Below are 20,698 nucleotides of genomic sequence, written 5' to 3'. Positions count from 1 at the left end.
TCCTTTTTAGTAGGAACTTAAGTCATTTTGTACAAATGAAAAAAAAATTGAACAAGTTCTAAAAAGAAAAAGACAGAAATGAATTTCTTTATACCTGTCCAACTCGATTACACAATTTTAAGACGTTTAGTAACTACTTGCAGCGGCAGTGAGTGAAATTCGTAATCTGAGTTTTTTTCTCTTAAGTCCGACTTACGCTTGACTGTAGATTTCTAATAGGTTTTCCTGTAATCTACAGGGAGAGGGCTATCTCGTGTATTTTTTTGAAAATTTTACGCTAAGTAGTTTCGGAGATAAGGGGGGGAATGGTCATTTTTTGCTTATTTTCTTAAATTACTTCTAAATTACCAAAACAAAAAATATAAAAAATATATTTCAGATGCTGATAAAATTCTCTTTCATTTGATATGTAACACAATATAGTTTTAATAACTTTGATTTTTAATTTTCAATTTTACCCCCAAAGGTGACCCCTGTGATTAAATTTCATTTAATTAAATTACATGTCCGTCTTTGGGCCACAGGTTTACATACGTGTGCCAAATTTCAAGTAAATCGGTCCAGTAGTTTCGGAGAAATCGGCTGTGACAGAGGGACAGACAGACACGCGAGTGATCCTATAAGGGTTCCGTTTTTCCTCTTTGAGGTACGGAACCCTAAAAACGAAATTAATAAATAGGTATTTTATTTTGAAATTTGAAATTAAGCTACACAATTAAGCCGAGTACAGATTATTTTGTTGGTACGGCTTATCATTGTATGAGCTATAGGTACATATTATGTCAATATCATAGTTGAAGCCAATTTATACGTAACGTCTCTCTTCTTAACTTACGAAGTCATCATCATTATCCTTGCGTTATCCCGGCATTTGCCACGGCTCATGGGAGCCTGGGGTCCGCTTTGACAACTAATCCCAAGATTTGGCGTAGGCACTAGTTTTACGAAAGCGACTGCCATCTGACCTTCCAACCCGAAGGGTAACTAGACCTTATTGGGATTAGTCCGGTTTCCTCACGATGTTTTCCTTCACCGAAAAGCGACTGGCAAATATCAAATTACATTTCGCACATAAGTTCCGAAAAACTCATTGGTGCGAGCCGGGGTTCGAACCCGCGATCTCCGGAACGAAAATCGCACGCACTTACCGCTAGGCTACCAGCGCTCCGCTAACTTACGAAGTCATAAGAAATATTTTAAATAAAAACATTTTATTTCTGATCCGAATCGCCTTGTCATCGATTTGCATAGGTCTATCCTATCAGATAACTTACGGTTTAACATGTACCATCCATCTTCCATAAAAAAACGCCCCCTTCGCCGCCATTAATAGTCGAATTACGAACACACGAAGCTATTCCTTTTATGTGAGTTGCCAATAGATTGCGGAACGCCAAAAAAATAAATTGCATTAATTATTCCAGTGAATGCTCCAAGGCAATGTGTTTATCAGTACATCGAAATCATAGTTAACTGCTTGTTATGAACCTTTTTGCAATGATTTAAGACCTACTTGTGGCTAGTTAATGTGTAAGATTAGATTGTTTAGTACATAAGCCACCGGATGTACACGGGTAGTTAACTTAGAACTGGGAGAACAAAACAAGTCTAGAAACATCAGCAACAAGTAAGTGTTTTGCGGTTTAGGTTTCTTTTATTTAATTCTTATATTAGTTGTTTTTATCATTAATTGGTTTTCGCATTTTTTTTTGTATATAATTTTTTTATGAAATAATTTCATAACAATTGTGGACATACACATACTTACAGCGGACCCCAGGCTCCCATGAGCTGCGGCAAAATGCCGGGATAACGCAAGGATGATGATGATGATGATGTGGACATAGATATGTACTCACAGATTTCCCTTAATTAGTTATAGGTAGATAAATTTCTAATTTACTATCGTCATTTTTTAGTAACAAAGTTATCTACCCGTACTATTTACAGTATCATAATATATTTACATAAGTATCATATTTTTACAAATTTCCTTTTTTTACCTAATGGGAATCAAACTGTTAAAATTCGTATTTGTCTATCGATATGATGTGGAATTTTGCGTGACGTATCAATCACTCAAAAGTCATTAAATCACATTGGCATTAAGCATATATGCAGTCATTGCATCACCTGAGTCCATTTACCGACTGGCCACTAACTGCAGCCAGGTTTCCATCAATTAAAAGAAAACAAATTAGAAAACTGAACGCGTTTACACGTGTAACTTGTTTCCACAGTTATTAGACTATGTCGCAGGTAATTGTGGCGAAATAACAAAAACTTCTATCCGCATAGCAATCGGCAGATTATAAACAGCACCGAATGAATGCGATTATACATTCCCCTTTTTTATTATTTCCGTAAACATCCAAATCATTGCAATTTGCCAGCGTAAGACATATTCTGAGAAAAATCAGGTGAAGTCAGCATGCAATATTGTAGACTAGGTCCCTCACTAATCTATTCTCAACCAGAAGCTCACCAATCTATACCATATCCTATTTTTAACTTAAGACAACGGGTCGCAGACAAATTCGGTTTATTACATAAAGCCTCTGCACTACAGGAACATTGAACTACAGGAAAATTGCGCCAGATGGCGCGACTCTACTGAGCGCTACCTCAAACGCAATGCAGTCGTTCTGGCCCAGGTACCGCAATCCATATATAACCAATATGACGCGTCCGCCATTCTTATACAATCTCGCAAACTTCCGATTTAAAAGTGCAGTTAGTTGTATCAAAGTTGTTAACAATGGAGGTACAGTTTCCACGGAATTGGTTGCGGGAGGCGGCCGCGGGGGGCGCTGCAGCGGCGGCGGCGGCGGCGGCAAGCACCGTGAACAAACATTGACCAAGCACGACGACTTGCCGCAACATTCTTAGTGTAAAAGTTAACGTGGATGGTTTACTCTATGCAATTTGCGATGTTTAAGTTGATACCAATAAAGTTTACAAGCGAAAAGTGTGCGAACGAAAACGATTTTACTTTTTTTACCGAACTACGACTGTAACCTGTAAGCAAAATGTGTTAGTGATTATGAATGTTACCACAGCGATGGATGGAAATTTCGTGCAATATATTACTAGTAAGTATTTTTTATTGTTTCGCTTTCGAAATTAGATACTAGACGCGTGTGTTTTCCCATTTCCATTTCAGTTAACGCACGACTGAAGAATTCTTATGTATTTAACTCTACAAGATAACTAACATTCCCAGATACCTACTCTTGATACAAAACATAACGACTTTACAACCAGCTCATTTATTTTAAGCTACTGAAGCACATACGTATCTATATGTAATACATAAAACCCGACAATACTGAATTGAAAAAAATAAGTATTTTATTATGATTTTAATGATCCGATTTCCCTACGTGTGAAATTTACCATTGATTGTTACAGAACAAGCAATGCGATATGATTATAATTAGGTACAATCTTAGTGGATGAACATACCTTGTCTTCGTACATAATATAACAATTGACCTTATAAAAACTACTTAAGTAGTAATTATTAAATTCCTTCAGTGTCAATAGGTGTTCTTTGTACCTAAGTTAGTAATTGTCTAATTGTACAGGTTTTCCTCATTAAAGACGATGGTAAAAAGTCAATTTTCTCAATCTAATTTGAAGGCTTGACTTCGTTGGACTGACTGGAATTCTTTTACGTTTTCTAACTGAAACACTGAATCTAGATTTAGTGCCTCAGAAAACAATGTCGCTACTATTTTAACCGCCTGAAATACTTAAGTAGGTACCTAACGCATAGCATACTCAGATAAACTGCTTAAAAAGATACAAAAGTACATTTGGCCAGCACTCATTTTTTGTGCTGTTTTGATTTGGCCTTCAACCGGCCACGTCGGACAACGGGTAGGCAAGTAATTACCTATTTAAATTTATTTTGAGTTGCTTAGTCGGACTCGCACACTAAAGGTTCCGTGCCATTTTATTTAGTGCAATATTTTGAACGGTTTCTTGTGATGACTGTGATGGGAATTATTGACAACGTTCATGACACAGTGGCGGCGACCGGGCGGTTAAAACTTAAAACTATTTTGGCACCGTACAGTTTAATATCGAAACGCCAACAATATGAGGGCAGCACCAGTCATACACGTAGTTGTTAAAATTATAAGTGCTGATTTTCAGTTCGTACCTAGACTACCTAGTCGCTTTCCTCTACAGCGCGGGAAAACGTAGCGCTGCAAAAACGTTGGCAGCGATGCTGCATAAAATAATAAATATTTAATCTAAATATTTTTATAAGATTTGTGATATTTTTCAGTTGGATAGTATATGTATATGTTATGGACCAAGTGATAAATCGGGCATTATACATAATGCCCGGGCATTATGAATAATGCCCATTGTGAGTGGGCAGTTTGATAATAACTATTCAAATAATTAAATTGCCCGGGCATTATGCATAATGCCCATCCTCTGTTGGGCAAAGTAATAATAACACATCGGACAGCTCAATTTTGCCCGGGCATTATACATAATGCCCATCCTATGTTGGGCAAAGTGATAATAGCATATTGTATAGCTGAATTTTGCCCGGGCATTATACATAATGCCCATCCTCTGTTGGGCAATGTGATAATAACATATCGAATAGCTAAAGTTTGCCCGGGCATTATACATAATGCCCATCCTCTGTTGGGCAAAGTAATAATACAACATACAATCAACATCAACATACAATCAGTTGTTTTGTTTTGAAATAAAATAAAAAATCACGCCTGTTTCCCATAAAGGGGTAGGCAGAGCACATGAAACTGCTAAAGTAATAATAACACACCAAATAACAGAATGGGATATGGGTTAAATTGTGGCGTAGGCGAGAGGCTGGCAACCTGTCACTGCCATGTCACAGTTTAATTTTCTTTCAACCCCTTATTTGCCAAGAGTGGAACTGCAGCTTTAGTAGTTTCATGTGTTCTACCTACCCCTTTATGGGATACAGGCGTGATTGTATGTATGTATGTAAATAACAGAGTTTTGCCCAAGAATAGACATTTTATAGATTTTTTTTAATTTTATTTACACAAAGAAAATTACACAGTATGAGCAACCATACTAATATTATAAATGGGAAAGTATCATTACGCCCGCGGCCTGCTGAACGGATCACCGGAATCTGGCCACCGCAGTCTCCCCTTTTCGACAACCTTTAAGCCACTCTTCAAGTGTTGCTCTGTTGTCGCACCGTGTGTGCGCCCGTTTTGCAGGGCCCACAGGGGACAAGTCCGACATAGGCCGCAGAGCAGAGCTCGCCTCCAGCCTTAGTGAGACATAGATGATGTCGGGGGAGGGCGAGAGCCATAAGGCAGAGCTACCGGTAAGCGCTATCATAAAAGTGTACTTTCACGAATGGCAAAGATGATGAAACATGATGACCAAGTGTACCCTTTCTTGCTATTGTAGGAGAGGGATAAGATAGCACGAGGTAGTATCAAAAACCAATTGTTAATAAACTTAGATGATGAACTAGCTCTGCAGGATGCCTCCACAAACATTGTTCCGCGGTAGGCGGGGCCGGGTTATAATATTGTACCATTTGCAAATGGTGGTCAGTTGGCTTAGTCGGGTTCTGGTACTCTCGAAGCAGAAAAAGGGGGGTTAACTTATTACGGGCAGCTGCAGTATCATAATGCCCGGGCAATGTGATAAAAAATGGCGTTCAGGCAAACTTGTTAAACTTATTATCAAATTGCCCAACAATCACGTAGCAGTATCATAATGCCCGGACAATGTGAAATGAAATGAAATGAAATATTTATTTTCCAAGTAGGCATATTACAATGCGCTTATGATAAATGGCGTTCAGGCAAACTTGTTAAACTTATTATCGAATTGCCCAAAAATCACGTAGCATTATTATAATGCCCGGGCAATGTGATAAAAAATGGCGTTCCGGCAAACTTGTTAAACTTATTATCACATTGCCCAACAATCACGTAGCAGTATCATAATGCCCGGGCAATGTGATAAAAAATGGCGTTCAGGCAAACTTGTTAAACTTATTATCAATTTGCCCAATGGTCACGTAGCATTATCATAATGACCGGGCAATGTGATAAAAAATGGCGTCTAGACAATGATTAATCACTTTGCCCAATATGGCTAGGCATTATTCATAATGCCCGGGCATTATACATAATGCCCTTATTAATCACTTGGTCCATAACCACAGAGAACCTCCTATAGAGTAGAAATCTTGTATATTTTGTTCGCGATACGAGTCACCAGTGCCAGGGGTGCGAGGAGCGGGCGGGGAATGTGTTAAGCGCGCTGTGATTGGCCGTTTCAAGGACGGTGGGCAGTCGCGCCAGATGAAAAGGGACAGAAGTATGACTGTCCCTCTACTGACGCGTAAGTGGCCAATGTAAGTTGACCTATGCCGGCTCTGAATAAATTATAAATATGACTTTTATGTGGAATGTAATGACGTCTGTTTTTAAATTTGAGCTTCTTGTTACCTTTCCACACCATTTTACACTACAGGTGGACATCTTTAAGACATCAAAATACCCTTTTTCAATTTTTTTACTGCGAAAAACACGCGCTGCTTTCGGGTCTGTTACTTGGACGCTACTGATCGGGCACGGCGAGCGCCCGCGCTTATATCAGTGCAAATACTAGGAAGGCTGGCGACCGCGAGTCGTCTTGTAATGGATGTCTATAGGGGTTGGTCTGTGTCCATAACATATACATAATATACATATACATTTTTCTCGCGGCGGTGGATAGGTTTTTGAATCTTAAACTACTAACAGTATGTTAATAGTATCCATAGATAATACCTACATACCGTATTTGTACATATTATTTAACGGGGAGCAGTTTGTTAATATTCTGAAGAGCATAGAGACTCCTGACAGTTTTGACATCCAGAAACTGTTGTTTTTGAATTTGGACCTTATACCTACTATTACTGTAAAATATACAAAAAAATTGGTAGATACTTACGCTTTATTTGCCTACAGAACCCTAGAGAATGGAGTCAGTGTGTGTCAGTTAAACATCCAGCCATTACCTGTGTGACATTATCTGGGTAAAGCGACCTTATTGTTGATGGCGCTTACGGCGTTATGAGCGATGTTCGTGTACACAGACCAACCCCTATAGACATCCATTACAAGACGACTCGCGGTCGCCAGCCTTCCTAGTATTTGCACTGATAGGCAGCGTTCCCACTTATACGTCGCGTGTCTCGGGGCGCGCAACGGGCGTCCGCGCCACGCCGCTTCAGTGTAATTCAAAAAACGTCTCCTCAGTACATTTTGTATAGAAAAGACGTAAGACGCGCCCCAGGTGGCGTGGCGGCGGCGGGGCGCGCGCCGCGCCGCTTGGCGGCGCGCCTTACGTCCTTCCTATACAAAATGTACTGAGGAGACGCTTTTTGAATTACACTCAGGTGGCGTGGCGCGGACGCCCTTTGCGCGCCCCGAGACACGCGACGTATAAGTGGGAACGCTGCCATATAAGCGCGGGCGCTCGTCGTGCCCGATCAGTATCGACCAAGTGACAGACCCGAAAGCAGCGCGTGTTTTTCGCACTAAAAAATTGGAAAAGGGTATTTTGATGCCTTAAAGATGTCCACCTGTAGTGTGAAATGGTGTGGAAAGGTAACAAGAAGCTCAAATTTAAAAACAGACGGCATTATTTACATTCCACAAATAAGTCATATTTATAATTTATTCAGAGCCGGCATAGGTCAACTTACATTGGCCACTTACGCGTCAGTAGAGGGACAGTCATACTTCTGTCCCTTTTCATCTGGCGCGACTGCCCGCCGTCCTTGAAACGGCCAATCACAGCGCGCTTAACACATTCCCCGCCCGCTCCTCGCACCCCAAACACTGGTGACTCGTATCGCGAACAAAATATACAAGATTGCTACTCTATAGGAAGTTCTCTGTGTTCGTGTACAAATACGACGCCTCGGGACATAAGCGCCATCGACAATAAGGTCCCTTTACCCAGATAACGTCACATATTATGGTACGTACCGTACCTAGGCATAGTTGCTTAAAGTGATCATTACCTATTAGGTACTTGAGGTTAACTTACCTATACCTTAAGTACGAAAAGTTCATTATGTTTCGTCAAGTTACCAAAACGTTTGAAAATAAAACTGAAGAACAAAAAAAACATGGTTGAATTCCAATAGCTACAATCTAGAGGCTTATATATTTCGTTCGTTCGCAACGGCGTAAGTATACGATTTGGCATCTTGGCTTGGTTAAACACCCAGTATCGCAATCGCATGCAATAATTAAGAGTAGTTGCTATTAAATGAAGATGACCTGAATAAACCTCTACCACCTCCAAAAACAATTGATTGAAATATACATAAAGCGTAAAATCCTTTGTTCCGATTTACGATTTCAAAGAGTAGGTAATTAAAAACTTTGCGAAATAGTTAATTATAAATGAAAAACTAAATAAATCTGTCTGCTCTGCTCAAGGTAATTTCAGAGAGCCCAAATGATTTCGTGCTATAAAATCGTCAAGGCAATCGCCAACGGAAGTAGCACGTGCAGTTAATGTAATGTATTTATTATTAATTTAACTGAATTGTTTTGAACAAGTTAAACATTTATTTAAGTTGTTTTCTAATGAAACGTGTCCTAACACTTACCTACCCAACGACGAGGACCTAAGGCATTTTTTTTTAAATTTATGAGTTTTTATTTCGAGCGTTTTATACCTATTTAACTATTTTATTTCCAGTATTGTATTTCGTTGTTAATTAAGATTTTACATCTTCTTGGATCTTCCAAAATCAATATTGCTTATTTTATTTTTAATTTTACATGGGTAATTCGTCATTTATGGTTCACATTAGAATTATATCGTATTATTTCAATGTTTCCTAAAAGATGATTGCTAATTTAAAATTAACAACATCGTTATTCAGAGTTGTCACCATGGTCCATTAACTCGCCTGATTGTAAGTTTCTAGCTGAAATGGTTCAATAATTACAGCGCGAAGCGCGTTACAAATTACTTAAATGAGATGTCACGCAAGCTATGCTTTATGATTTTTATTAATCAGCACAAATATTTTTTTATGAATTAATTTTGCCTTTTTATTGGATGTACATACCTGTAAGAAATATTTAGAAAATGTGGAAAGTCGTTATATACAGATTATTTATAGACGTAGATGTAGTGTATATGCAAGCATCGTTGTAGATGGCGCCACCATGGCGCTACAATTTAAGAAAGCCCCTCGTCGGAGGAAAATGTCCATAAGTAGGTAGGTACGTAGGTACATATAGGTACCTACTGCTTATCTTATACTGACCACCTAATATCTCATCTATCAAGTTTTTTATTAAAGAGTTTTTTACATAATCTTGCGTACTAGTACAGTCATCTGCAAATATTATTGTACCCTCAATTTTTATCATGGCTCTACAAATGAGATCGTATCAGGTATTGCTATAATAAACAATTCAACATTTTTTGCATAACAAACATTGTCACAATGGAATTGTTCGTTTAACCCGTAATTATAAAAACTGGAGCCTAAAGTGGGTTCTGCAATATTCCGCAAGCGGCCGTTTCTTGCGGGGTTGCGTAACGCGCGGCAATAAATCTAGCCGGGTGTTCAGTTTGCAAGGCGAGCGCGAGAAAATGGAGTTTATTACCTAACCAGTGTAAAATTTTCCCTGGAAACTTCAAGATAAACCTCTCAGAATACCTACAATGCCTAGGGATCCCAAACCATACTTGTCAAGAAAATACCCCTTCAATACCTAATTAATCGAGTTGGTACAATCTAATTTCAAAATGACTCGCAGTGCATATAGCTAGAGTATTGATTTGAGCGTGAAAGCACAGCGAAATATGCAAATACGATCGCCTAGTATTGCACCAGCTTTTTGCCTTGGCTAAAACAGTTTACTATATTGTCAGATCCTTCAATATTGAAGATGATATTAAAGGAAGTGACAATAGTAAACAATATTAAAGTAGTATTAGTTTTCCCATGTTTGAGTCGTCAGCTTTAAAGCAATTAGAATGGAAATCGTCCCTGCAGTTGCCACTCAAATGGGGCCAAATGCGCGCGGACATTGTTCTCCTTTTGCGTTTACTTCACTTGACTTACTCGAAACAATTGTTCGTGTTATTTTAGTGTGGGATATAGCCTTTTACTTTGCACGTTGAGTGCGTTGATGCCATACTTTTCATAAAGTCGCACGGTCGTAAGTATGAGCTTTATTGTTTTATTACGTTAATGCATATGTGTTAACCGTATTTGCAGAGTAAGTAAACCACAACTAAGGACCACATATTTAGAAAACAAATTAACTCAGATTAAATTTGACCACGGACATTACATTAGGCACTGCCCTACCCTACTATGTTACTTTCTTTATGCACTCAAAAACAGGTTTTTTTTTTCAAAAAGAGAAATGACGTTATCACAGGTTGTCTCTATAAGTTTAATGTGCAAAAAAGGCAGACCTGTCCTGTAACATTCAAGTCTGCCACTGGCCACTGCCGATGCCGATCAACCAACGGGTACCAATTTACAAAATAGCGCGGTAAGATAGGAACAAGCCCAGGGGGTCTACCGTGGATAGAACCATCCATATCCTAAGTAATGGAAACTGCGTATTCTCTTTCTACTGTACTTATATCTCATCAAAATATATACATACATACATACAATCACGCCTGTATCCCATAAAGGGGTAGGCAGAGCACATGGACTACTCAAGTTTCAGTGCCACTCTTGGCAAAAAGGGGTTGAAAGAAAACGAAATTGTGACATTGCAGTGACAGGTTGCCAGCCTCTCGCCTACGCCACAATTTAACCCATATCCCACAGTCGGCTTTTACGACACCCACGGGGGTGGTGAAATTCTTAACCCGTCACCACACGTCACGTCACGTCTCATCAAAATGTTGGCTTAAAAGTAGTGAACTTTAGCCATCAATAGTGACAATGATAATCTAGTCATGCAAAATAATAAAAGGAAATTGGGATATTTTACTAGCATTAATTAGTCGAATTTGATTTGTCAATTAGATTGCTGCAGGCTAATTTAATTTGCATATTATTATTAATTTGCAATATTGTAAAGACTGTATCGTTAAGTAAAAATACAAAAACCAATTGCTATATTTTTCGACTTTGTCTTTTATACATAATATACCTAATTGCCTATGTAGATAAATAACCACACAAACTAAAACATGTTACAACGAAACAACACTGATTAGTTTCTGGTCAGTTTTCTGACTTTTTGTCTCATGCTGCTCATTAGTATCGTTATTTTAGGGCCGTGAAATAAAAGATTGTATGCGGATTAGATAATTATATTAACTTTATCTTTTACAAGAACACTGGGAAGCAAGTACAGGTTCGTTCAAGTTCAAAGTGAGGGTATCTGAGATTGCCATTGTAAAAATCGTGTAACTTAGTGTTGCTACATTTCAATGTACAATTCGATTTTAATCAAATATTGATTTACATTTCTATTATGTTAATGTGATTGGTTTTTGTAAATACATAATATAATTATTAGCTATTGAAACTTTGTCGGAAAATAATTTGACCTTGGTTTTTGTCAAAACCAGGCTGTTAGATCATGAGGTCAAATTGAAAAATGAAGGTGGTGAAACCTCTGTTCTTTCGCGAACTGTGTAATACTGGGGACCTGGCAAAGACTTGTAGTCCAGTTTCACTTAAGTTTCGTCATCCATTATAACACAGGTGTGATTTTTAGACAAAATTGAGTAGTACAACTTCCGGACACGTTTCTTGACAGATGCATTGCGCTTATCGCTCCTTTTCAGTTACTTCTGTTTTTTGGATGTCTAAATTATTTCTCTTTGTAGCACGATGGACCATTCCTATACTCGTTCTCAATTTTTTTAACTTTTGGTCCAGTTTTGGGTTGGATAGACCTGGTTTTTGCCCTGGTCGTTGTCGGTCATTGAAAGTACAGTCTTCACCGTACTTACGAATTGCAGTTTGAACTGCCCCCACACTAACCCCTTCCGTTTGTGCTAGTTTTCGGTACGTGATACCTTTTACAGTTCATCATTTGTCGACAATCGATTTTCGCTGTTGCGTAGTAAGGCCTCGCATTTTTGCGAACAAAATGTGAACACCAAATTTAAGGAAATCAATTCTGTGATCAATGTCATACAATTATGTCTAATCAGCTTTCTTTTTAAAGCTCTGGATAGTTTATGATGCCAGGATTAAGTTGTATTTATACTTAACGATACAGTCTTTATATGGAAATGATATAAAAAATGTTAAATTTACAATAACCAATTACATGTCGTCCTAATGCAAGCGTTATTTTCATACCTAATAAAAGGAAATAAATGATAACACATAATAATGTACCTATCTATTGCAAGAAATAATATAAAATGACTTGTGTTAGGTCATATTTTGGACACGAAATCATTACATAAACCGAGACTTCGCTATACCTCTAATTTTAGAACAATTTTGTGTATTGTGTCCGTGATTCAACCTATAATCAAATTAAGGCACGACAGCACAATACAAGTAATGCCTCATCTTGCATTGCGTAAGTAGAGTACTTACAGACAAATAGGTATTACGGCTTAGCGGTATTGCAACAATCGGCGAAGCCAATGAAACTAGTTTGCTAAGTCAATAAGTACATAATAGGTTATAGTGTGTAGTTATGTCGATTGCTTAAATTTATTGAAACATTTTTATTAATTAAAAAGAAATAAAGACATTTTTAAATAGAGAGATCTTCTATTACGAACTACATAGAACATTAAGAAGTCGAGGGTGCTGGTACATTCGACGAATGTACCAGCACCCTCGACGTGGATGGATGGAACATAAAAATGAAAGGGGACGACCGCCCCTAAACCGGTTCGTCGGTTTCATATAAACGTGATTCTCATTTTCCACCTTGACTGTTCAACTGTTCAGTGTTCACGTTATTGGAAATATTACAAGTATTCTTAAATACTTCTGAAGACTCACCTCATCATACTTACATAAGTCAGTAAGAAATATATAGGTAATAATAATATAATATAGATGGCGCAAGGATGTGACGATCCACTTGTTTTACCAGTGCAATCAGTCAACGCAGGGCAGCTTGTGGCAAGCTGTTGGGGAACAGCGCGACCCCACGTACCCGAGTGCTGCTGGGGAGCCCTGTTCCCCGTAGGGCGGTTGGGTTTCATAGGACTCTTTACCTCGGGCTTGCCTTGGCTGGCCGTCCAGAGTGGAGTCGTTAGGGCTACATGCTCCAGAGGTGGAAGTGAAATTTTGCATAAGACGCGAGTCGGTACAGTGGCTTGACATTCACTGGGCAGAAAGCGGTGTACCTATACCTCTCGACACCCTTAAGGGTACAGACTCAAGTCCTCACACCGGTGGTTGCCTTGAGCCATCTTGGATGTCGCTTTGTGTGGGGGCCCATCTTGTGGGGATGTGTCACCGTCTGCCGGAAATCAAATTGGATACCGTTTTATTAGGCAGGCGTCCGGTTTTTTATCCCATAACCCAGTATTTAGTCCATCACTTTAATCCAATAGCCCAGTTCATTTTAGATTCCATTAACTGTCAAATAGACCCTGGCGGATGCTTCCTCTGCGTGTGTCTCATGATACGGGCAAGGGCAACATCCGCTCGGTGTGGGTACCTACACTTATGTTTCATTGAAGTGTCAAAAGGGCCTCTATGCGTTGGCTTCGGCCCCGCACACGCTTCCCAAAGGTCCGGAACACCATTTTTCCGTGATGAGAAAGACAATTATAAGTAATATAGACAATAGTTAATTGGGTAGGCAATGGTTAATTGGAAAATTAAGTAAGGATAGGTATTTTATCTAAGAATTATATAAGTCGCCAGCAATATGCTGAGGTGAGGCCATTACGCGGCTCTTCATATTTTTTTTGTATGTCTCGAAAATTGCTTAAGTAGGTATTGTCTGTGTGCTTACGAATAAACCATTATTCTATTATATTCTAAAACTGGCAAATTTAAAAAATGTAATAGGGCTTACCGGCCAACTGTGTTCGTAAAACCCTTGTCTTCTTAAACCTTGACGTTGAAGGAATCATCGAAGAGCCATAATGTTATTGAAAATATAAAGGCAAAGGTTTAATTCCTATAGAAAATCTTTAATTATAATAACAAATACACCTTGCCTCTTTTCAGAATTCTCTTTTTACTTAGGTACCTATTCCTGAAAGCACAATCTTATTGAAAATACTATAGCTATCTTTTAAAAATGGAGGGTAGAATGTAGAAACCTCCGATGCTGATGATATCAAATCCAGTTTACGACCTGTAAGTTGCAAACTTGCTTTGATGCAGTTTGCACCACGTTTGCACTTATGCATCTGCATCGATTTCCATCTTGTTTTAACTAGATTTCAATTATTTTGGTAGTTCATTTCAGTTCTAGAGCAGCTGACCGAATGATAAATAAAGTTATGAAAGGCCAACGCCAGATGTATTAAAACAAAAGGCGACATTTGCTTTTGTTTTTATTTTCACTCCATCCACAAAATTTTCAGCGGATTATCTCTCCTTTCCTAATCTGTGGTCGTGCCGAGTTGTCAATTTTTTTGACACGTGAATTATTTATTTTTCAGCACATCCCCGTATGTGAATAATTGAAGAAAATGAGCAGAAATTTCACTAGAAGAATACCAGAATTTCACGATGAGCATTGCTGCGCGGGAAATGTCTCAAGCAATTTCCGCCGCACATCGTCACTGCGCGTGCGCGGTGAAAAAATGGTGCAACGCTCACCTCTTTCTACTAGGAAATTAATATCAATTCCTATAATCACGGAACACCAGAAAAATCGCAGCGATGCGGCCCGGATTGTCGAGCCTAATCATCGCCCTCGGAGCCAAGTAAGTAGAAAAAATACAGAGCATATGTTAGTATGCGCGGCGCCAACATATTGCCATGGCTACTCAAGCCAAACTTGGCTTATGTCATGATATTACGGGCAGTGTTATGAAGTTAGGATAATATAACCTAGCCAAACAGTATAATAAACCCAGTCCTAGTAGTGAGTGTAATCCTTGAGTATTTAAAGTTAGGTTAAACCTGACCATTGGACACCAATAACCCATTAAAATCTAAATTAGGTCATCTTGTATGTATACTCGTATGTAACATGTATACATGTTTATGTTCAATTGATATTTTACTTATAGTGAAAAGTTTTTCATATTAAACTAAAGGTAGTTTGTTTTACATGCATTTGTTTATTTTATTAAGATAATTTATTACACCTATAATTTTTTTGTTTTAATTTTAGTGTGTGTTGTGATCGTGTTCATGTGTTACATTTATTTTACAGTCATTCAGCTCTAACATTCAGAAGCCAACTAAATCCTGCCTAAAGATACAAGAGCATTGCATGGACAACGGGAAACTGAGCATCTCAGACTCTGCCCACACACCACCAGGGTCCCCTGAAGAGCTACCTGATGATGAGTCTCTCCACAGCTATGGAAGTGCTGCCACTGCTGCCTCCATGGATGCCGGGTATGCCCCATTCAATGGCACAACATTCAGTGGGCGATCCATGCGATATGTCCTCCACTGCTCATCGCATGCAGGTCTTGCTGGGGAGGAGTACCTCACTCCCACTCAACGTGCCCAAAAACAGATCCGTAGACTGAAAAGCCTACTCAGCCAAGCCAAAAAAGACTTAGACAAGAAAGATAGTGAAATTTTTCATCTCACCAAAGAGGTTGTAGAGTTACGCCTCTATAAAGCATCAGTCTGTTCTCCGGATGAAAAGTCTAACTCCAGTGAGATTGTAACAATAAGAGAGAATGATGAAGCTTCACTTGAACAGGAAAGCCCAAAGACTGAAGATGCAGCAAGGTCCTTTGATATTACTGACAGTCCACTATTCAAGGTTCAAACCCCAACCAGAGGCCGGAACAGTGACATGCAAGGCTCCTTCACTGACTCTGGACATTTTGATGATCTCACTAATTCCTCACTACATTCCAAAGAATCTGTTCACATGTTGACCCATGATGCCTCCTGCATGGTAGAACTAGATGGTGATGAAGATCGCCGAAGTCTGATCTCATATTATGAGAAAAAAGTAGAAGATGTCATGAGAGCACATGTGGGTGAAACACAGGAGTTGAAAAAAGCACATAATGACAAAGTAGAGGCTCTGCTTCAAAAGTTGGCAGATGTGAACACACGGTATTGTGAATTGCTGCCAAACTATGAACAGGCAAAAGAAAGAATTCACGTTTTAGAAAAGCAGTTAGAGGAGGTGAGCAAGCAGCTACAACAAGAGGACAGCAGACACCGGGCCGTGTATCTGCAGATGTACAAGGGAGTCGAGGCTGCCAAATTTGACTTAGACAGGGTAAGGAACATTATTATTTTGATTATTTGATTTGAACGCCATATGATGAGTAGGTACTTAGATAGCATTTGTTTTTTCTAATTGCAAACAATTAGAAAAAACAAATGCTATCTAAGTGATTGATTTTAACTTCTGATTAGCAGAAACGTCTGCAATCGATGCCAAGCAATGCAATCGATGCAAGGCAGACATTTTCCACTTTAAAATTTATTAAGTTATAGGATTTCTTGTAAATACCAATGTGAAAAAATTGGTTCTAGAAATTTCATTAGCCTATAAGTCACCCAAGATATTTGACTTTCCAGGAAGGTGATGCCGGAGGGTCTCAGAGTCCCATGAGCCGGGTGTCGGTGGAGGAGCTGCTGGCACAACTACAGATTACGCAGACCGAGCTTGAGAATGTCCGAGTAAGTGCATCGCTTAACACCCTGTTTGACTGCAATAATCACTCACATGATGAACTATCTTTGGTTACTTCACATTGAACATTAATTTTGTGTCACCTTATGTTTGATAGTGAATTTCACTATGCAACTTTGATATTTCTAAGACAATAAGTCCATGTGAGTTCAAAATATATTGTGTTTTTTGTTTCGAACATTGTACCAATAACTACAATATTAATTATCAAAGTTCCAAAAACATAACTACTCTTACTTATTATTACAACCGAAATCTCAATCAGAAATAAAAACACCATATTAAATAAAAGACTACTGCACAGCTCTATGTGTGTTAATTCATCCACTGTTGGGGAAAATTTTCAGCTGCTTTTTCTCAATCTCACTGTCAACAATTTCATATTATCACAGCGTCTGCAACACTTTGTCTGACACTGTTCTCTACGTTCTTGTTACTCATAACTGAATCAACCATCTCTCATTCTCATAATAATTGTAATGCTGTAACCAAAGATGTTTGTCAGGTTTCCATAATCATTACTAAAGGTCCTTCTAAAATCTTAGTACTGAATGCTCACATAACATATTTTAATTTTAGTCTGGAACCAGTATAGTTAGAATCAGTGTTTCAATGTTTGAATAATTATTAGTTCTTTGTTAAACTAAAAATGATCACTTGTAATAAACCTGAATACTATTTGTTAATAACAGTAAAATTACTGTTTAGAATGTTGTTTGTAACTCACAAAATCTTAAAGAATTGTTTGACTATTAATCATAGTTTAATATTTAGTGAAGGTTCCAGATGTTGCTGAATTGTTCTATTAACCATAGTAACGTGCCAGTGTTCACTAGAATGTGCATGTAGCGCCGATTAACAGATCCCGCTTTAACGAGTAGTGCATTCCAGGACACGGCATTCACTGAAGACAGAACGGCCAAATCCCAAGTACTGCTAAGTGCAAAGGAGGCTGTTTCTTTATGGGTCCTAGGAGCTCGAAAGGTTGGATTTTCAATATTGGATAGTGCAGCGTTCACCATTATACACCTTTTTTTTTAATATTTTTTGTAAATTACACTCTGCTTGACCGTGCGCACACCCAAACTTATAAAATTACTGAAAATCATGATGATGGTTATGTAAATATTTTTTGTAATTTTTTTAGTAACCCATTGTTTTTCAACAAAATTATTCTGAACATATTTTCTTAATAGCTTAGCAGTTAAAATGTAATTATATTCTTTTAATCAGTCCTTATTGGGACGACTAAATTAATGCTGCAATAAAATATTATATCCAGATGAAGGTTTACATTAATTTTCGGATCTTTTTGTTCATATTATTTACTAACTGGGTCTATAATAATGCTTTAGCTAAGTAACAGCTGCATTCACTAACTTCAAACAATATCATAGATCCGAAATGTCCATCTTTTGGATTACGATTTTTATATTAAGAACTTTAGCTGAAATACCTACGAATGTTTTTAAGTATATTTTTCTTCATACGGAAAACGTGATTTTTCGGCACGTTGAATTTACTCACGGTTCCGTAATGAGAGATATTATTCCGTAATGAAAAATAGTGTATGCACTCGACTCGGCAAAGAAAACCTCATCCTCCATGCGAACACATCAGTTCATGTGGTCTGAAACATTAACTACCGAAAACTTGTATTTTATCTTTAAAATTAATGTAATCATAATAAAGACCATGTCTGAAGGTAGTGAACAGCAAAGGACGCATCCGTAGATGACTTATTTTCTCGCCTGATTTAAATAGCTTTGCATGATAATCATTTATTTGAAACAGCCTCTTTTGGTTTGGGGATTATAATACGGTACATGGTAACTTACTCGTACTTTGGTTTTAAGTTTTAAGGCATTGATTAGTATTGTTTTAATAAGTGAGGTAAGAATATTAGTGTAACATTTTTTCATTTTACAAGGTTTATGCTTATTTTAATATTATTAATTTTATAATGTTTTTTTTTTTTTTTCAATAAGTATGTGTTAAATCCTTTTGATTTTTATTTAAATTTTTAAGTAAATTAAGTTCAGATTATGCTTATGTATCATGATTATGTATGTACAATCAACTGCATGTCAATAGATCAAAATGTGATTGATATTTTAATGATTTTAAGCATAAAATGGAGTTGTCGGTATACCTAGATAGTCAATAGCAAAGATACATTGATTGAACGCGATGTGTATTGTAAACAATATGACAAATTGGTGATTTGCGTTTGACAGCGAAATTACATAATACACAATACACATACAATAATATTTTATAATTTTTATAGTAGTGTTAAATAAATGCATGCAAACGGTGATAATTACCTACTTGTGTCTAAAACAGGTTTAAATTTTTATTAAATCTGTTCCAGGCCATGTATCGTCGCATCGTTGAGTCGCAGAAAGGCAACAAGACCAATGTAGACCCTGAAGTGACCTTGCAGTTTCTCAAGTCGGCAATCTACTACTTCCTCACTGACCCCGAGAACCACCAGGGCCACCTCAACGCGATAGAGAATATTCTCGGCTTCACCGAGGCTGAGAAGAAAAACATCCGCAAGGCTCGAGCTACTTAAAGACTGCTGTGAACGTGTGATACGACCTTACTTTGTATATTAGGGATTATTCCTAATAGTTACACCTTCAGCCGCTAGTGAACCCTATGTCAATGGCATGGAGTTCACTGGCGGTCACTATTAGGGTAGGAATTGTTAGGATTAACCTACACTAGCTGTGTTGCTACACATAGATAGGATTTAAATGTTGCATGTTGTCTGAGACGATACAGATTATTTTAAGCATATTTTCGATTGTGTGCACTTGCATTCATAATCGTCATTCCGAAGCATAATAGTTAAAAGCACATAATTATTTACTTGTGGTGATTGTTATCAGCTCATTTATAATAAGTTTTTAAATCGAATTTATTTTAGATACTGAATTTGTGATTTCCTTTTAGTTTTTAAGGCCAAAGATTGAGTTTGTGCTCTCATAAAAATAGTGCAATTTGACTTATAAGTTAAGAGTACAGTGATTTAAACTCCTTCGTTCCTATGTTTTTAAATAGGCAATGTTGTTAAGTTTTTATAGTTTAGTTCACTTTTTGGTGTTGTTTTCCTATTTTTATGTGATCTTTTTTCTTAGTGTTTAATGTTTTGCATGCTGGACAGCATTTTATTATTTTAATCAAGGTAATTATTGTATTGTATTCGTCTAATATGGATGACCTATCATGTGTTTGACCGTTTTAACTAACAAAAATATTGTGTGTTGAATAACTTTAAAGATAAATCTTATGAATGGACTTTACCTTGCATTGTAATTGTAAACCAAACCACGTGGATTGCCGTGGATACGCGTAATACTTATCTTTACATGTTATTCCAGCAACTAAAGACTTATTTCACTAATTCCGTCAAATTCTTGCTACCGCAATGTTGCATCTGTGATTAAAGTACCTTTGTTAGTATTGCATAATAATAATTTATGTATATGTAGTCGGTATCTCAGCACTTCTCAATTTGGAATGTGCGGAAGTGACCTTGGTTCTGTTGTTACCTACTTCTGCACTTGGCAAATTGAATAGGTGTTCGATTATGAAAGTATTAAGTTATTAGTTACAATTATGCATAGGTGAAACAGTAGGTATGAGATTGTAGATATCAGGTGATTTTGCATCCATTCCATAGTAAATAATGATGAAGCAGCTATTAAAACGTCCAGTAGAGGTAAAATCGGGTACCTAAACTGCTATACCTAGGTATTATAGATTTTAATAATTTATTCACTGATTGTGTATTTCATGACATTGATCGTATTTTTCCTGTGACATAATTTGCTTGCTTTCGTTATTATTAAACTGAATATTAAGTA

At 37.6% G+C, this 20,698-nt stretch overlaps 1 protein-coding gene across 3 annotated transcripts; it reads left to right on the top strand.

The window, feature by feature from the left end:
* The first annotated feature begins 2,723 nt into the window (after window positions 1-2,723).
* On the top strand, window positions 2,724-20,698 carry LOC125230854 (protein quick-to-court-like). 3 transcript variants are annotated; one of them, XM_048136100.1, is made up of 6 exons: window positions 2,724-3,092; window positions 14,644-14,910; window positions 15,366-16,403; window positions 16,709-16,810; window positions 17,715-17,807; window positions 19,198-20,698. In XM_048136100.1, exons 2-6 carry the CDS (start codon window positions 14,674-14,676, stop codon window positions 19,399-19,401), a joined length of 1,674 nt encoding a protein of 557 aa, XP_047992057.1. In that variant the 5' UTR covers window positions 2,724-3,092; window positions 14,644-14,673; the 3' UTR covers window positions 19,402-20,698. The 3 variants fall into 3 exon arrangements, with proteins under 3 accessions (XP_047992057.1, XP_047992060.1, XP_047992058.1); XM_048136103.1 differs by lacking the exon at window positions 17,715-17,807 and having other exon boundaries at window positions 2,727-3,092; XM_048136101.1 differs by lacking the exon at window positions 2,724-3,092 and having other exon boundaries at window positions 14,476-14,910.

The sequence above is a fragment of the Leguminivora glycinivorella genome, chromosome 11 (genome assembly GCF_023078275.1).
Source record: "Leguminivora glycinivorella isolate SPB_JAAS2020 chromosome 11, LegGlyc_1.1, whole genome shotgun sequence".
In the NCBI taxonomy this organism is placed as follows: Eukaryota; Metazoa; Arthropoda; class Insecta; order Lepidoptera; family Tortricidae; genus Leguminivora; species Leguminivora glycinivorella.
This window is presented reverse-complemented; position numbering and strand designations above follow the sequence as displayed.

Coding starts and splice junctions, on each gene's coding strand:
- LOC125230854 (XM_048136100.1), top strand. CDS start 14,674: ATGAGCAGAAATTTCACTAGAAGAATACCAGAATTTCACGATGAGCAT. Junction 16,811..17,714: donor CCGAGCTTGAGAATGTCCGA/GTAAGTGCATCG, acceptor AGTGCATTCCAG/GACACGGCATTCACTGAAGA. Junction 17,808..19,197: donor GGGTCCTAGGAGCTCGAAAG/GTTGGATTTTCA, acceptor AATCTGTTCCAG/GCCATGTATCGTCGCATCGT.